This window comes from Manis pentadactyla, chromosome 10 (assembly GCF_030020395.1).
Source record: "Manis pentadactyla isolate mManPen7 chromosome 10, mManPen7.hap1, whole genome shotgun sequence".
In the NCBI taxonomy this organism is placed as follows: Eukaryota; Metazoa; Chordata; class Mammalia; order Pholidota; family Manidae; genus Manis; species Manis pentadactyla.
Window position 1 is genome coordinate 35,196,405 of NC_080028.1, and position 18,666 is coordinate 35,215,070.

Here is an 18,666-nt window from a genome sequence, read left to right on the forward strand (position 1 = left end):
CTGTTCTGTGAGGTTTGTTCTTTTCTCCAGCTGTATGCAGTCTGGCGCAGCTGTCTTTCCTGTTGCTCTTTCAAGATTAGTTGTTATTGATTATATTTTCGATTTATATGTGCTTCCGGGAGGAGGTCTCTGTCTCACCTCTCACGCCACCATCTTTAATAGTATGTCAATCTTTAAAAAAACTTAAGACAGTGGGCTCAAGATAGCGGTGTGCATAGGGTGGTGGAACTCTCCTCCCCAAACCATATATGTTTCCTAAAATACAACAAATACAACTATTCTTAAAAGAGAGACCAGAGGATACAGTACAACAGCCAGGCTACATCTATATCTGCGAGAACTCAGCATCTCACGAAGGGGGTAAGATACAAAGCCGGGACCTGGTGGGACCTGAGCACTTCCCCCACCCCAGCTCACTGGTGGGAGGAAAGGAATCAGAGTGGGGAGGGAGTGGAAGGGCAGGACTGCTAAATAACCAGCCCCAGTAATCTGCACCAGTAGCACAGACACACATTGCATGGTGTGCTGGATATTAGAGAAATGGAAGGGTAGGGTCCAAGACAGAGACCATGAGCAGGTCCCCACAGCCAGCTCCCCTGGGACAAAAGAAAAGCAGGTGCTTTTTAAAAGTCTTAAAGGGACAAGGGCTCAACACCTGAACAAAATCGTCCCAGCACACTCAGCCCAGAAGGATAGGAATGTTGAGAAACTTCAGGCCCCCAAACCATCTAGGGGGTAAAGTAGCCCCAAAGCCCTTCACAGTGATAAGCAGCCTGCCATTTGTTCTCCCTGATGATGCTACAAGCAAACCGGGTGATCCGCCATAGCTGTGGAGCAGCCAGAGAGCAGCCCAACCCACAGCAACCACCCAGAGTCTCCTCCCAGTGCGCAGCTAACTGGCACAGGCAGCAAAAGCTGGAGCAGAACCTGAAGGCACGAAGGGACACCATTCTCACAGGAGAATACACCCGGCATGGCTGTGACTCCGCATAGTGCTCAAGGCTAGCCTGAGGGCGGCCCTGCCCATGACAGCTCAGGAGATTGTCCCAGAGTCGTCTCCTGGTGTGTGGGTAACTGGCACAGGCAGCAGAACCCAGAGCAAGGTAGGTAGGGAAGGCACGAAGGGGCACTGTTCTCACAGGAGAACACACCAGGCGTGACTACAACCCCATGCAGTGCTTTATGCTAGCCTGAGGGTGGCCCTGCCCACAGCAGTTCAGGAGATTGTCCCAGAGTCTACTCCCGGGGTGCAGGTAACCAGCATAGGCAGCAGAGAAGAGCAAGGCGACCAATAAGCAGGAAGGGACTTTGCTCTCCCAGCTGACATACATGCCACCTGCCTGTGACCACTTCTATAACCATGAAAACATGGAAGAATCTGGTCCAGTCAAAATCACTCAGACAATCCCAATGAGAGGGCCTGGTGAGATAGATATAACCAATCTTCCTGAAAAAGAATTCAAAATAAAAGACATAACCATGCTGATGGACCTGCAGAGAAATATGCAAGAGCTAAGGAATGAAGTCCAGAAGGAGATAACAGAAAAGAAATAATTGATAGAACGGTTTAAGAGCAGACTGGATGAGATGCAAGAGACTGTTAATGGAATAGAAATCAGAGAAAAGGAATACAGAGAAGCTGAGGCAGAGAGAGATGAAAGGATCCCTAGAAATGAAAGAATATTAAGAGAACTGTGTGAGCAAGCAGAACAATATTCATATTATAGGGGTACCAGAAGAAGAGAGAGAAAAAGGGATAGAAAGTGTCTTTGAAGAAATAATTGCTGAAAACTTCCTCAAGCTAGGGAAGGAAATTGTTTCTCAGACCATGGAAGCCCACAGATCTCCCAACGCAAGGGACCCAATGAGGTCAATACCAAGACATATAATAATTAAAATGGCAAAGATCAAAGACAAGGACAGAGTATTAAAGGCAGCCAGAGAGAGAAAAAAGATTACCTACAAAGGAAAACCCATCAGGCTATCAGACTTCTCAACAGAAACCTTACAGGCCAGAAAAGAATGGCATGATATATTTAATGCAATGAAACAGAAGGGTCTTGAAGCAAGAATACTGTATCCAGCACAATTATCATTTAAATTTGAAGGAGGGATTAAACAATTTCCAGACAAGCAAAAGTTGAGGGAATTTACCTCCCACAAACCACCTCTACATGGTATTTTAAAGGGACTGCTCTAGAAGGAAGCACTCCTAAGACTAAATATATGTCACCAGAGAAAATAAAAGCAAAGCAAAGAAAGCAGACCAACCAAATACTAACTAAAGACAAAAAATATAATCAACTATCCACAAAAATAGTCAAAGGAAACACAAAAGAGTACAGAATAAAGCACCTAACATATAAAGAATGAAGGAGGAAGAACAAGAAGGGAGAGAAATAGAGAATCATCAGACTGTGTTTATAATAGCTTAATAAGAGAGATAAGTTAGATGGTTATATAGTAAAGAAGCTTCCCTTGAACATTTGGTAACTACGAATCCAAAGCCTATGATGGCAAAATGTACATTATCAATAATCACCCTAAAAGTGAATGGACTGAATGCACAATAAAAAGACACAGAGTAATAGAATGGATAAAAAAGCAAGACCCATCTATATGCTGCTTACAAGAGACTCACCTCAAATCCAAAGATATACACAGAATAAAAGCGAAGGGATGGAAAAAGATCCTTCATGCAAACAATGGGGAGAAAAAACAGGTGTTGCAATACTTATGTCAGACAAAATAGACTTCAAAAAAGAAAGTAACAAGAGCTACAGAAGGACATTGCATAAAGATAAAGGGGGCAGTCCAACAAGAAGATATAACCATTATAAATATATATGCACCCAACACAGGAGCACCAACATATGTGAAACAAATACTAACAGAATTAAAGGAGGAAATAGAATGCAAGCATTCATTCTAGGAGACTTCAACACACCACTCACTCCAAAGGACAGATCAACCACACAGAAAATAAGTAAGGACACAGAGGCACTGAACAACACACTAGAACAGATGGGCCTAACAGACATCTACAGAACTCTACACCCAAAAGCAGCAGGATACACATTCTTCCCAAGTGCACATGGAACATTTTCCAGAATAGACCACATACTGGCCACAAGAAGAACCTCAGTAAATTCAAAAATACTGAAATTCTACCAACCAACTTCAGATCACAAAGGTATAAAACTAGAAAAAAATTGTACAAATAAAACAAAGGCTCACAAGCACATGGAGGCTTAACAACATGCTCATGAATAATTAATGGATCAATGACCAAATTAAAACAGAGATCAAGCAGTATATGGAGACAAATGACAACAACAGCACAAAGCCCCAACTTCTGTGGGACACAACGAAGGCAGTTCTAAGAGGAAAGTATATAGCAATTCAGGCCTATTTAAAGAAGGAAGAACAATCCCAAATGAATAGTCTACAGTCACAATTATTGAAACTGGAAAAAGAACAAATGACACGCAAAGTCAGCAGATGGAGGGACATAATAAAGATCAGAGAAGAAATAAATAAAATTGAGAAGAACAAAACAATAGAAAAAATCAATCAAATCAAGAGCTGGTTCTTTGAGAAAATAAACAAAATAGACAAGCCTCTAGCCAGACTTATTAAAAGAAAAATGGAATCTACACACAAACAGAATCAGAAATGATGAAGGAAAAATTACAATGGATACTATGGAAATACAAGAATTATTAGAGAATACTATGAAAATATGTATGCTAACAATCTGGATAACCTAGAAGAAATGGACAACTTCCTAGAAAAATACAACCTTCCAAGACTGACCAAGGAATAAACAGAAAATCTAAACAGACCAATTACCAGCAATGAAATGTCGCGCGCCTCGTCCTCGCCAGCAAGAACAGCACGCAACAACAGCAGGATTCTTCTGCAGAAAGCTTTAATCTTCAGCTCTTTTGTGATACAATCATCAGGGGAAGGACCCAAAGGGAAAGACTGGGCTAGCTATATAGTTCTCATGCTCCAAGCTGATTGCGCGCTGCCTGTGATGCTTCATTAGCATAGCTGCTACGATACGCCAATTGGTTAGCAGGTGAAGGTCTAATTAGCATGTGGTATGCGGCCAGGAAGTGGCGGGATTATCCAGAAGTAGTCTTTGTTTTGCCTACAACTTTTTCTCAAGCTGGGCGCCATTTTTAGGTGCGGCAGGTATGGCTACCAAGACAATTACATTAAGAGACTTCTAATATTAAACCACCTTTGAGTTCCTTAGATACACTTATCTTGTCTACATTAAATTGTTTATCCTATTCTTTTTTTTTAAATGTTTTTATTTTTTTAGTTTGGAATCATTAATATAAAATCACATGGACAAAACTGTAGTTAATAGATTCACTTGTTTATCCTATTCTTTATAGATTCAGTGTGCTGATAATTTGTTTGGAATGATGCACTTAATGATACTGGCCTCTCTTGTATTATACTTAATCTGACTTGGTCAAGATGATTACTGTCCTCATACACTGAGTTGGGGCATGTTCTCTCTTTTTGGATTCTTTGAAATATTTCTATAGGTTTAAATAATCTGTCTCTGGTAATTATGGTGGACTTACTTGTTCTGCATTCTCGTGTTTTATTTTTGAAAACAATATTTCAGTTACTGATTTACTTCCTTTACTCTCCATAGGACTATTCTTTTTTAGTCAGTTTGGGTTGGTTAGAATTTTCTAGGGATTTATCCATTTTATCTAAGCATTAAAATTCAGAACATTACATTGTCTAAAGTATTAATTACCTTTTACTTCATAATATTATTTATATTTGTGCCTTGTCTCCTTCTCTCATCAGTCTTACCAGGAAGTCTGTTGTTTTTTTCAACAATATTTCAACTAAATTGTAGCTTTGTTGGTCCTCTTTTTCCTGATTTTATTTTCTATCGTTAATTGCTGTGCATATCTATTTCTTTTCTTCTACTTTCTGTGGGTCATGTAATGTTCTTTAAAGCTTTTTTTTTAAGTTGGACATTAATGCATAATGTTCAGCCTTCTCTAGTAGGTCAAATATTTATTCTTCCACATGGTTGAAACTAAAAGTGTACTTATTTAGAGCTTTAAGTTTCCCTTTATTACCTTAGCTGCAACACTCAAGTTTTGCTATGTAGTATATACATGGATTAGTTTTTAATTTTTCTAATTTATTCTTTAAAATTGAACTATCCTTGTACAATCTTATATAAGTTTCAAGTATACATATACAACACAGTGGTTCAATAGTTACCAACATTATTAAATTCTTACCCTCTCTAATGCAGTTCCTGTCTGTCAACACAGGAAGATGTTACAGAATCATTGGCTGTATTCTCCACGTTGTACTACCATCCCTGTGACCAACTTATAATTGAGAATTTTTGTGCCGTTTAATCTCCCTCACCCTTCCCACTCACCCCTTCCATCCCCTTCCCCATGGTAACCACCATTCCCTTCTCCATGTCTATGAGTCTACTGCTGTTCTGAACATTCTGTTTTGCTTTGTTTTTATATTCCACAAATAAATGAAATCATGGTATTTGTCTCTCTCTGCCTGACTTATTTCACTGAGCATAATACCCTCTAGGTCCATCCATGTTGTTGTAAATAGCAGGATTTTTAAATTTTTTATGGCTGAATAATATTCCATTGTGTATATGTACCACCTCCTCTTCATCCATTCATTTATTAATGGACACTTAGGTTGCTTCTGTATCTTGGCTATTGTAAATAATGCAGCAATAAACATAGGAGGGCATATATCATCAAAACAGGGATTTTGTATTCTTTGGGTAAATTCCTAGTAGAATTACTGGGTTGATTGGTATTTCTATTTTTAGTTTTTTGAGGAACCTCCATACTGCTTTCCACAGTGGCTGCACCAGTTGATATTCCCACCAACAGTGTAGGAGGGTTCCCATATCTCCACATCCTTGCCAACACTTGTTATTTCCTGTCTTTTGGATAATGGCCATTCTGATTTGTGTGACTATCTCATTGTGGTTTTGATTTGCATTTCCCTGATGATTAGCCATGTGAAGTATGTTTTCATGTGCCTGATGGCCATCTATATTTCTTCTTTAGAGAAATGTCCGTTCAGGTCCTCCACCCATTTTTTAACTGGATTACTTACTTTTTCGGTGTTGAGGCATATAAGCTTTTATATATTTTGGATGTTAATCCCTTATTGGATAAATCATTTACAAATATATCTTTCCATACTGTAGGTTGCCTTCTTGTTCTTCTGATAGTGTCCTTTGCTGTACAGAAGCTTTTTAGTTTTATGTAGTCTGACTTTTTCAGTTTGATTTTGTTTCCCTTGCCCAAGGAGATGTGTCCAGGAAAAAACTGTTCATACTTTTACTCAGATTTTTGCCTATGATTTCTTCTAAGAGTTTTAAGGTTTCATGACTTACATTCAGGTCTTCGATCCATTTCAAGTTTACTTTTGTGTATGAAGTAAGGCAATAACCCAGTTTCATTCTTTTGCATGTAGCTGTCCAGTTTTCCCAATACCATTTGTTGAAGAGGCTGTCTTTTCCCTTTGTATAATCAAGGCTCCTTTATCATATACTAATTGACCATATATGCATGGGTTTATATCTGGGCTCTTATTCTGTTCCTTGATCTATAGGTCTGTTCTTCTGCCAGTACCAACTTGTTTTGTTTGCTGTAGCTTTGGAGTAGAGCTTGAAGTCAGAGAGCATAATCCCCCAAGCTTTGCTCTTCTTTCTCAGGATTGCTTTAGCTATTTAGGGTCTTTTGTGGTTCCATATGAATTTTAGAACTATTTTTTCTAGTTAATTGAAAAATGATATTGGAACGTTAACAGGGATTGCATTGAGTCTATAAATTCCTGTGGGCAAGATGGCCATTTTGACAATATTACTTCTTTCTATCCATGAGCACGGGATCAATTTCCACATATTGGTGTCTCTAATTTCTCTCATGAGTGCCTTATAGTTTTCAGAGTATAGGTCTTTCATGTCCTTGGTTAGATTTATTGCTAGGTATTTTATTCTTTTTGATGCAATTGTAAATGGAATTGTTTTCCTGATTTCTCTTTCTGCTAATTCATTGTTAGTATATAAGAATGCACAGATTTCTATGTATTAATTTCATATCCTGTTTTTTGCTGAATCCAGTTATTCTAATCATTTTTTTGGTGGAGTCTTTAGGTTTTTCTATGTATACTATCATGTCATCTCAATAGTGAGAGTTTAACTTCTTCCTTACCAATTTGGATGCCTTTTACCTATTTGTGTTGTCTGATTGCTATAGCTGGGACCTCCAGACTATGTTGAATAAAAGTGGTGAGAGTGGACATCCTTGACTTGCTCCTGATCCTAGAGGACAAGCTTTTAGGTTTTCACCATTATTATTTAGTTTCAAGGTTTTAAAATATGATTTCCTCTTTCACATGTGAGTTTGGTAGTTATTTTTTATGTTCCAAATATGGTTAAAAATCTTTTGTCATTTTTTGCAAAGCTTTATTGATGTTTAATTTATAAAACATAAAACTCTCACATTGTAAGAATACAGGTCAGTGATTTCAAGTAAATTTATACCAGCACCACAATACACTTTTAGAATTCCTTCAACTTCCAAGAGTCCCCTTGTGGCGACTTACAATCAATGCCTGCCTCTAGTCCCACACTCGTGAAATGGTTAATATGATTTCTGTCTATATGAGCTTGCATTTTCTGGAAAGTTTGTATAAATGAATCAATTAGCCATAAATATATGTTGGGTTTGGACTCTATTGTGTTCTATTGTTCAATCTCTATGCTCTCGTTAAACCAATACAACGCTGTCTTAATTTTTTTATTTTTACTTTTTTTATTTTTTATTTTTGTATCATTAATCTACAATTACATGAGCAACATTATGGCTACTAGATGCCCCCCATCACCAAGTCCCCCCCACATACCCCATTAGTCACTCTCCATTAGCATAGTAAGATGCTGTAGAATCACTACTTGTCTTCCCTGTGTTGTACAGCCCTCCCCATGCCCCCCACCCCCTTCATTATGTCTGGTAATCGTAATGCCCCTTTTTGTCCCTTGTCCCTCCCTACCCACCCATCCTTCCCAGTCCCTTTCCCTTTGGTAACTGTTAGACTATTAGTGGGTTCTGTGAGTCTGCTTCTGTTTTGTTCCTTCAGTTTTTTTCTTCATTCTCATACTCCACATATGAGTGAAATCAATTGATGCTTGTCTTTTTCCGCCTGGCTTATTTCACTAAGCATAATACCTCCTAGCTCCATCCATGTAGTTGCAAATGGTAGGATTTGTTTTCTTCTTATGGCTGAATAATATTCCATTCTGTATATGTACCACATCTTCTTGATCCATTCATCTACTGATGGACACTTAGGTTGCTTCCATTTCTTGGCTATTGTAAATAGTGCTGTGATAAACATAGGGGAGCATATGTCTTTTTCATACTGGGCTCCTGCATTCTTTGTGTAAATTCCTAGGAGTGGAATTCCTGGGTCAAATGGTATTTCTATTTTCAGTTTTTTGAGGAACCTTCATACTGCTTTCCACAATGTTTGAACTAGTTTACATTCCCGCCAGCAGTGTAGGAGGGTCCCCCGTTCTCCACATCCTCACCAACATTTGTTATTATTTGTCTTCTGGATGGTGGCCATCGTTACTGGTGTGAGGTGATATCTCATTGTGGTTTTAATTTGCATTTCTCTGATGGTTACTGATATGGAGCATCTTTTCATGTGCCTGTTGGCCATCTAAATTTCTTCTTTGGAGAAATGTCTGTTCAGCTCCTCTACCCATTTTTTAATTGGATTATTTGCTTTTTGTTTGTTGAGGGCATGAGCTCTTTATATATTTTGGATGTCAATCCTTTATCAGATATGCCATTTATGAATATATTCTCCTGTACTGTAGGATGTCTTTTAGTTCTATTGATGATGTCCTTTGCTGTACAGAAGCTTTTCAGCTTGATTTAGTCCCATTTGTTCATCTTTGCTTTTGTTTCACTCACCCATATGTTCATGAAGAAGATGCTCATGTTTATGTCCAAGAGATTTTTGCCTTTTTTTCTAAGAGTTTTATGGGTTCATGACTTACATTCAGGTCTTTGATCCATTTCAAATTTACTTTTGTGTATGGGGTTAGACAATGATCCAGTTTCATTCTCTTACATGTAGCTGTCCTGTTTTACCAACATCAGCTGCTGAAGAGGCTGTCATTTCCCCATTGTATATCCATGGCTCCTTTATCATATATTAATTGACCGTATATGTTTGGGTTAATATCTGGACTCTGTATTCTGTTCCACTGGTCTGTGGGTCTGTTCTTGTGCCACTACCAAATTGTATTAATTACTGTGGCTTTGTAGTAGAGCTTGAAGTTGGGAAGTAAGATCCCCCCTGCTTGATTCTTCCTTCCCAGGATTGCTTTGGCTATTTGGGGTCTTTTGTGGTTCCATATGAATTTTTGAATTATTTGTTCCAGTTCATTGAAGAATGCTCTTGGTATTTTCATAAGGATTGCACTGAATCTGTACATTGCTTTAGGCAGGATGGCCATTTTGACAATATTAATTCTTTCTACCCAAGAGCATGGGATGAGTTTCATTTGTTAGTGTCCTCTTTAATTTCTCTTAAGAGTGTCTTGTAGTTTTCAGTGTATAGGTCTTCCACTTCCTTGCTTAGGCTTATTCCTATGTATTTTATTCTTTTTGATGCAATTGTGAATGGAATTGTTCTCCTGATTTCTCTTTCTACTAGCTCATCATTAGTGTAGAGGAAAGCAACAGATTTCTGTGTATTAATTTCATTTCCTGCAACTTTGCTGAATTCAGATTGTGGAGTCTTTAGGGTTTTTTATGTACAATATCATGTCATCTGCAAATAGTGACAATTTAACTTCTTCTTTACCAATCTGGATTCCTTGTATTTATTTGTTTTGTCTAATTGCCATGGCTAGGACCTCCAGTACTATTTTGAATAACAGTGGGGACAGTGGGCATCCCCTTCTTGTTCCCAATCTTAAAGGAAAAGCTTTCAGCTTCTCGCTCTTCAGTATGATGTTCGCTGTGGGTTTATCATATATGGCCTTTATTATGCTGAGGTACTTGCCCTCTATACACATTTTGTTGACAGTTTTTATCATGGATGGATTTTGAATTCTGTTGAATGCTTATTCATCATCTACAGAAATGATCATGTGGTTTTTTGTCCTTCATTTTGTTGATGTGGTGGATGTTGATGGATTTTTTAATGTTGTACCAATCTTGCATCCCTGAGATGAATCCCACTTGGTCATGGTGTATTGATCCGCTTGATGTAGTTTTGAATTCAGATTGCTAATATTTTGTTGAGTATTTTTGCATCTATGTTCATCAGGGATATTGGTCTGTAATTTTCTTTTTTGGTGGGATCTTTACCTGGTTTTGGTATTAAGAGTGATGCTGGCTTCATAGAATGAGTTTGGAAGTATTCCTTCCTCTTCTATTTTTTGGAAAACTTTAAGGAGAATGGGTATTATGTCTTCTCTATATGTCTGATAAAATTCAGCGGTGAATCCATCTGGTATGGAGGTTTTGTTCTTGGGTTGTTTTTTGATTACCGATTCAATTTCATTGTTGGTAGCCATACCTGCCGCACCTAAAAATGGCGCCCAGCTTGAGAAAAAGTTGTAGGCAAAACAAAGACTACTTCTGGATAATCCCGCCACTTCCTGGCCGCATACCACATGCTAATTAGACCTTCACCTGCTAACCAATTGGCGTATCGTAGCAGCTATGCTAATGAAGCATCACAGGCAGCGCGCAATCAGCTTGGAGCATGAGAACTATATAGCTAGCCCAGTCTTTCCCTTTGGGTCCTTCCCCTGATGATTGTATCACAAAAGAGCTGAAGATTAAAGCTTTCTGCAGAAGAATCCTGCTGTTGTTGCGTGCTGTTCTTGCCGGCGAGGACGAGGCGCGCGACATAATTGACCATTTTAACTGATTAAAGGATTTTTTAAATATATGATTATCTCAATAGGGACAGAAGCATTGTTAAAAGCTCACAACAATTTAGACACGGAAGGGAACTTCCTTGACCTGACCAAGGTTATCTACCCCCAAAGTACAGCAAGCATCATCATCATAGAAAAATATTTCCTTTAAAATCAGGAATTATTTTCCCCACCTTCACTACTTATATTCGATATTGGAGTAGAGTTTCCAGGAAGTATAGTAATACTAGAAAAAGATGCGGAAGACATACAATTGAGAAAGGGCCTAACAAAGCATTAATTTTTTACAGATGACATGACTATCTACATTAAAAAATAACCTATAATCCATCAGAATTAAGAGAGTCTAGTAAAATGGCCAGATATGAAACCAAATATATACCAAAATCTATATCATTTCTATATATTACTGATAGTTAGAAAACATAATTTAAAAAGTTAACATATGTCACACCCACGGGGATGATGATAATCAAAAAGTAACAAGTATTGACAAGGATGTGAAAAAAATGGAACCTCACACACTGCTGGTGAAAATATAAAAATGGTGCAGCTGCTTTGGAATACAGTTTGGCAGTTCCTCAAAAATGTAAATACACAGTTATCATGAATCAGAAATTCCATTCCTAGATATATGCCCAAGAGAAATGATAGCGGGTGTCCACACAAACCTGTATTTGAGTGTTCATGGGAACATTACTCTTAATAGTAAAAAAAATAATAATGAGATAAAGTGTTATATATTCATACAGTGGAATATTATCAAGCCGTAAAGAGGAATGAAGTACTGATATAAGCTTCAACATTATGCTAAGTGAAATAAAACAGACACAAAAGCCCGCATATTTTGTGATTCATTTATATGATGTCCAGAAAAGATAAAGACAGAAAGTAGATCCGTGGTTGGAATTAAACTATCAGCAATGATATTAACTACAAATAGGTAACAGAAACATTTCTGGAAAATCCAAAAATACATAGAAATTAAATGTGAATTGGAGCATAGTATGTTATTTAACCACTGTTAAATTTCCCAATCTTGATAAATGGACATACTAAAATATTTAAGGACACAGGCACAATGTCTGCCATTCACACACACCAGCGGAGTACAATGTGTGACAAAAAGTAAAAAAACTGGTGATTCTGAGTAAAGGGTATTTGATAGTTCTCTGTGCTATTCTTGCTACTTTTCTATATATAACTGAAATTTTATCTAAATAAAAAGTTGCCAAATATCTATAGGAAAAAAGAAAAACAGTTAACAGAGGAAACAATGGTACTAAAGAATGTGGGAGTGGGCATATGGGCTGTTCCCTGAGAAATTCTTTCGTCTGTGCTTGTGTTTGAAATTTTTCATAATAAAATATTAGAAAAGAAAGTGAACAGAAATTTACATTTACAATAAATATGCAAATGATTAGGTAGCTAAAAACAAATCTAACGAGATTGCAGGCCTTTTATGGAAAAAAAATTCCTAGTACATTTTTAAAAGACATTGATAAATACCTAAGAAAATGGATTTCAAAGACTCAGTATTATAAAGATGTCAATTTTACCTGAAAAACTGAAAAAAAAAAAAACGGGATAATAAACCCTAACATGAAATTTGAGACAATTGAAAAGCTCATTGTAAAAGACCTAACACGCAAAGCACTTCTACAGAAGAAAAATAAGTTGGAGGAGTTGCCATCCAGAAATCGTTCATTCTAAGGCTATAGTAATTAGTCAGTGTTATATTTAAGCAAGGATATTCTCAGTGACTGGTGTAACAGAATAGAAAATCCAGACATCTCTTTCTGGACTCTCTTTTCTATTCACTTTGAAAATCTCTGGTCATTTTGAATAGCCCTCTACGAATACCACACTGGCATTAGTATTGTTCAGGTTCATAAACTGGGCAGTAAGTTCACAGGTCTTCATTTGGTTACTTTATTCTATAACTTGTATGTTACATATATTCTCTTCTAGGTACCCAGTATTACTTGAAATGGTTCCCAAATAAAGGGCAGAATGTGTCTGGCCTCTAGGAAGGCTCGATCCAGGAATCTGAATGCACCTGGGATCCACTACATTTCTGTTTCCTATTCCTATTCTCTGCGTGTTGACTTACTTTCTCAGGCTGCTTGTTCTCAGTAGGCTGGAATTATGGCCACAGGCTGCTTTGGACTTACATCTAAACAGACACGTGACTATGGTGTGAAAGGTTCTTCTCTGGCAGCTCCAGTTAAAAAGACTGCTGGAGAAGTGTTCTAACTGACTAGACTTATACCAAATGTAGTCACCCTGAGAGCAATGAGTGTCATCAGGAGAATGGAATTCTGTGAATGGAACACTGAGTCATCTACCCACCTGCAGCCAAGGGGACAGAGTCTCTTACTAGAAAAGTTAGGGAAGATGTGGGGCACAACCACAGATTCAGCTATCACCCATAACAGCTGCAAGTCAGACAGGCTGATGGGATCAGATGCTGTTAGAGCAGGTTTTCTATGGATAAATCTTACAATGATGTGTCTTTCAATGGTTCCTGAAGTGTTGTCTTATATTTTCCTATCTTTTCTGTAGCAAAGAACCACTTTATGTTCAGGAATTAGCAGATAAGTCAGGGGAGTATAAGAATTATGAATGTTTTATTGTCATGTTCACCATCCTTCAAGACTTAGCATCATTAGAAAATATAATAAAAATTATATGCAACATAAGAAAGATAGACGTAACATTTACCTCTTTAGTCCTCGACAATTTTTATACAGCTTTATTTTGTAAAAACAATAGGTTGTTTTGTGAGACCTTCAAGACATACATGAGAATAACACTAAAAATAACCTGAAATTCCTATCATCTGGAGGCACCTGTCATTAACATTTTGGTGAACATCCTTCCACAATCTTCCTTGGCATATATACACGTACATACACATATGAATACCATTTTATGTAATTGTTGAATCAGTCATTTTGGAAAGAAAACCTATTCAACACGAACATTTTATATCACTGTCAAAATGCCTGTCCTCCAAAATAATTGATTTTTTTTTTTTTGTTAACAGGTAATGTTACAAATATGTTACAGGAAGCAGAAGTACATTATATTTCTCGAAACATCTGTAATTCTGAGAAGAGTTATGGAAACATAATTCCTAGCACTTCCTTTTGTGCAGGTGATGAAGATGGAGTTTTTGATACTTGCAGGGTAAGACCAAGTAATTTTCCTTAGAAATATTTTCTAAAGCCAGATGGGAACCTTAACAGGCCTTTGATCACTTTCTGTGAAGGCATAATTCAAGTCTAAAAGTGCTAAATTCCTTTTTCTCCTTCTTAACTATTCCAACAATCCAAATCCTCTTGTTTTCCTGTTTCCTTAGTTTCTACAGTCATAGCCAACAATAGGCAAAATCTGTCTTGAATCTTTTAATTACCACCTTTATTGAGTTTTATATATATAAATATAAATATATATATGTGTGTGTGTATATATATATATATATACAGTTCATCCTTTAAAGTATATAACAACTCAATGGAATTGTACCTTGAAAATTATGCTTTTCTAACTTTTGTCTAAGAGAAAGTTCAGAAAGGAGAAATGGGGAAATGGATGGAGGAAAATAAAGTTCAGGAGAGGATGAAGCTTTATAGGGAAATGACAATATTACCCTTTGGTTTTGGTTGTTAATAAAAACTCTGGATTTTATGTAAACCTTCTAAACTTCCTATCCATAATCATGTGTAACTGAAAAGTCCTGATGGCTTCAGAAGAAATAGTTCTCAGTTGGGTTGTTGGGACACAATAGTTTATTTTGTTTGGTTTTAGTTTCAGTGTGGAATTTGAAATTAGAGTATTTGCCTACCTGAAAGTTCAGTTGAATGATAAAAAAAGTAAGGCATCCAGGGATCCAAACAGGATAGTTTCATCTGTGGGGGAATGAGAGAATTTAAACCAAGTTAATGAGAGATGTGTACAGTGGCACTGAGAATATAACCAGTTATTAAGATGTATCACTGAATATTAAAAATAAATTCATGAATACTAAAAATATTAAGTATGCAATTCAATGGGCTTTTAGTATATTTATGGGTAGTATAACCATCACCATAATCCAATTTTAGAATGCTTTTTTCAACTCCAAAAGAAATCTCTACTCATTGTAAGTTACTTCCCATTTTCCTCTCATCCACCTCCAGCCCTAGGAAAACACTAATCTCTGTAGATTCATCTACTAAGGGAAATTTCATGGGAATGGAATCATTCAATATGTGGTCTTTTATTATTGCTTCTTTCACTTATTACTAGATTTTCAAGGTTCATCCACACTGTAGCATGTATTAATACTTTACTAATTTTATTGCTGAATAATATACCATTGAATGGACATGCCACATTTTATTCATCCATTCAGTGGTTGATGAACATGTGAGCTATTTACACTTCAGGGCTATTACAAACAATGTTACCATAAACACTCAAGTATAATTTTTTGTGTGGGCATATGTTTTCATTTCTCTTCAAAATTCCACCTAGAGGTAGAATTGCCAAGTCAATATCAAACATTTTGAAGAACTGCTAAACTATATTCCAAAGTGACTGCGCCATTTTACCTTCTCACCAGCAATGTGTGAGCACTCCGATATCACCATATCCTTGCCAGCATTTGTATTGTCTGTCTTTTAGATTATAGTCACCCTTGCAGGTGTGAAGTGGTATCTCCTTGTGGTTTTAATGTACATCTCTCTGATGACTAATGATGTTAAGCATCTTTGATGTTAAGCTTATTGGCCATTTGTGTATCCGCTTTGGTAAAATGCTTATTTAGATCCTTTGCCCATTTTAAAATTGTTATTTATCTTTTATTTATTGAGTCATTAACATTCTTTACATATTCTGAATACAGGTCCCTTACCAGATATATGGTCAGCAAATATTTTCTCCCCTTCTGTGGACTGTCTTTTCACTTTCCTGATGTTATTATTTGTAGCACAAAACCTTTTTATTTTTATGAAGTCAAATTTATCTATGTTTTTGTTTTGGCTCTTGTGCTTTTGAATCTTTCTTTATTCCTTGTCTTCCCTACTTCTAAATTTACCAGCACTTCACTCCCAAACAGTACCCCATGCTCTGATCTTTTCCTACTCCTTCTGATTTCTGCAACTTAGGGCTTATCTTTCCTGTGTCCTTTACCTTAAAAATCTTGCTGAGTAAAATAGTAAAGAATCTAATTAAATTGAAATGCACTCATTGTCAAAAAATAATTATTCAGTGCCTATCTTATATAGAAAATTTGAAAACACTTTAGGAACACGATCCTTAACCTTTAGATACTGGAAGAGTTATCTCAGTGTCCTTGTTGTTTTGAGAGATTAGTAGTCCTTGATTATGTTTTGGTACATTGACAGCCTTGTATGAACTATGACAGACATTTGTGATTTATAATACTATTGAGAGGCTTAGCCGTATTTATTCCTGCTATCCTGCACCAGCCACTGTCAACACTTAGAAAGATGCCATCTCTTGCAAGATGCCAGTTTACTCCTCTCCATTAGCTAGCAAACCATACACAAACCTAAAAGAATCCTTCTTATATCTTAAAATTATACTTTTCACACATGGCATTAGGCAGAAGTATTCTAATAGTATTCTACTAGAAGTATACTTTTAAATTATATTTCTCCTGAGTAATTATACTAAAAAATGCAAACAATTTGGTTTATAGTATTCTTGTTCAAAACTATTCAGATGGGAAGTTTATCTACCAGCTATATGGTTCTTCTAAATACCGGGCCAGACAAATACCTCCAGTTTGAGTTGGAATAAAACTGAAAATCTATAGATCTCTAAAACTTGAAGATAATATTGAAAGTGTATATTTATGTAAATTATGTTTAATGTGATTGTGATAGATTCATTCCAGATTTGCTGTTGTATAAAGACATCTAGAAGTAACTAAGGCTATTTTGGGACTTTTTAAATAGGGTGATAGTGGTGGACCATTAATGTGCTACTTACCAGACCAGAAACAATTTTTTGTAATGGGAATTACCAGTTACGGATATGGCTGTGGTCGAAAAAATTTTCCTGGTGTCTATTGTGGGCCATCCTTCTATCAAAAGTGGCTGACAGATCATCTCTACCAGGCAAGCAATAAAGGCATATTTAATATAAATATTCTACTGGGACAGATCCTTGCAGCTCTAGGTTCTATTGTATTACTAGCTATTCCATAGAGAAATTCTGAAGAATGTTTACTTTGTATTGCATCCCTTTCCATGTTCTATATAATGAAAATCATTTATTCTTTTGATTAGTAAGTATCCACGTTAGAGTTCCCATGTGGACATTTTTGGAATAAAAGAGTTGTGGCTTACTAGATATGTAATTGTAAATTTGGTACTAAATCACATGCTTCCTTGATGTGCCTCTTTTACTTTGTAATCATAATTTTGAATTTGGAATACCTTCCTAGAGTTTATATATAAAATTAAAAATATACTTTATGTATGTAGTGCCAAATAATAAAGAGTTTATAATTAAAACAAAAGCTACTTTTTATTAATCAGAACTCTTTCCTTTTAAGTTACACTTTATTTTACTCAAAAACACTTGTCTGTATATTATTTTTCAAATTAACATCTTGTTTCTGGTTCTCAAGGGCTATTTGGAGAAATAAGCATTTTCTTATTATTTAAATGTTAATTATAATAGTTTACTTCATATCAGTACTTCCTTTCCTATGCCAAGAGAACTGCAGTGCAGGTACCCCAAAATAATGTACTTTTTTTTTTCAAAATAATGCACTTTTTATTTAGAAATTTATGATGTGTGACATTTTTGCAGCACTTTAACCTGCTTTTGGAACTTTATTTTCTTGAAGCCCATGCTAAAAGTTTGCATTCCTCAGGCCTTCCAGATTAATTGTGAGGAGAGGTGACTGACAAGCAAGGTGGGAAAAGAGGGTCGCCAATCTAGAATAAACTTTACAATGACCAAAGTATAGAATGAGTTATTAATATTATCAAGAAAATGTTGACCAAATTAGTATCTACTACAAATCAACTTTGGAGAACCCATGAAGCTGAGAAATAATTTTCTCATCTTTCTTGTTTATGTTCAACCAGCTAAAACCAAGTGTTTGAGATTGTTGTTCTGCTTTGCTTTAACCTAATTTCAGGTTTTTACTGAAAGAAAGCATAAGTTTTCTATCTATTAACTCCCTTAGGGATCATTAGTAGTTTAACACTCAAAGGGTAAAACACTGCGTTTTACAGATTTGCGAGCAACACTGAGGGAATATTGACTGTTCTTTCTTGAAAGAGACCCTATATTATCCACTGACCGTCTTATAAGGAATTAGTTGGTAATGCTTGTACAGAAATCAACATAATGTATTAGTCTTTTCCTATTTATTCTGAGCATTCAGATTCACCTGATAGCCCTGAATGTTAATACTAAAAAAAACTCTTCTAAAATGTATTCACGCCATTAGAGGGGAAGCTCTTGCATTCCACTTCAAAGGTATGTCCTGATTGCTCTTTAGGTCTGCATTTCTAGTCAGGTAGCTTAGTTCACTTATTCCACTAACCAGAATTCAGTTATACAACATTTCTCTCCACTACCACAGACCGTTAGACTATAGACCTTGCGATTTAAGACCGACTTTCTTT

At 36.4% G+C, this 18,666-nt stretch overlaps 1 protein-coding gene across 1 annotated transcript in view; it reads left to right on the plus strand.

Annotated features, from left to right (window-relative positions):
• Nucleotides 1-17,507, plus strand: part of LOC130679256 (transmembrane protease serine 12-like) — a 33,045-nt gene extending 15,538 nt beyond the window's left edge. The window contains exons 5-6 of the mRNA XM_057487879.1: nt 14,058-14,200; nt 16,978-17,507. Of these exons, the coding sequence (XP_057343862.1) occupies nt 14,058-14,200; nt 16,978-17,229 (395 nt within the window). The 3' untranslated portion in view covers nt 17,230-17,507. The remainder of the gene's footprint in view (nt 1-14,057; nt 14,201-16,977) is intronic.
• The last annotated feature ends 1,159 nt before the right edge of the window (nt 17,508-18,666 follow it).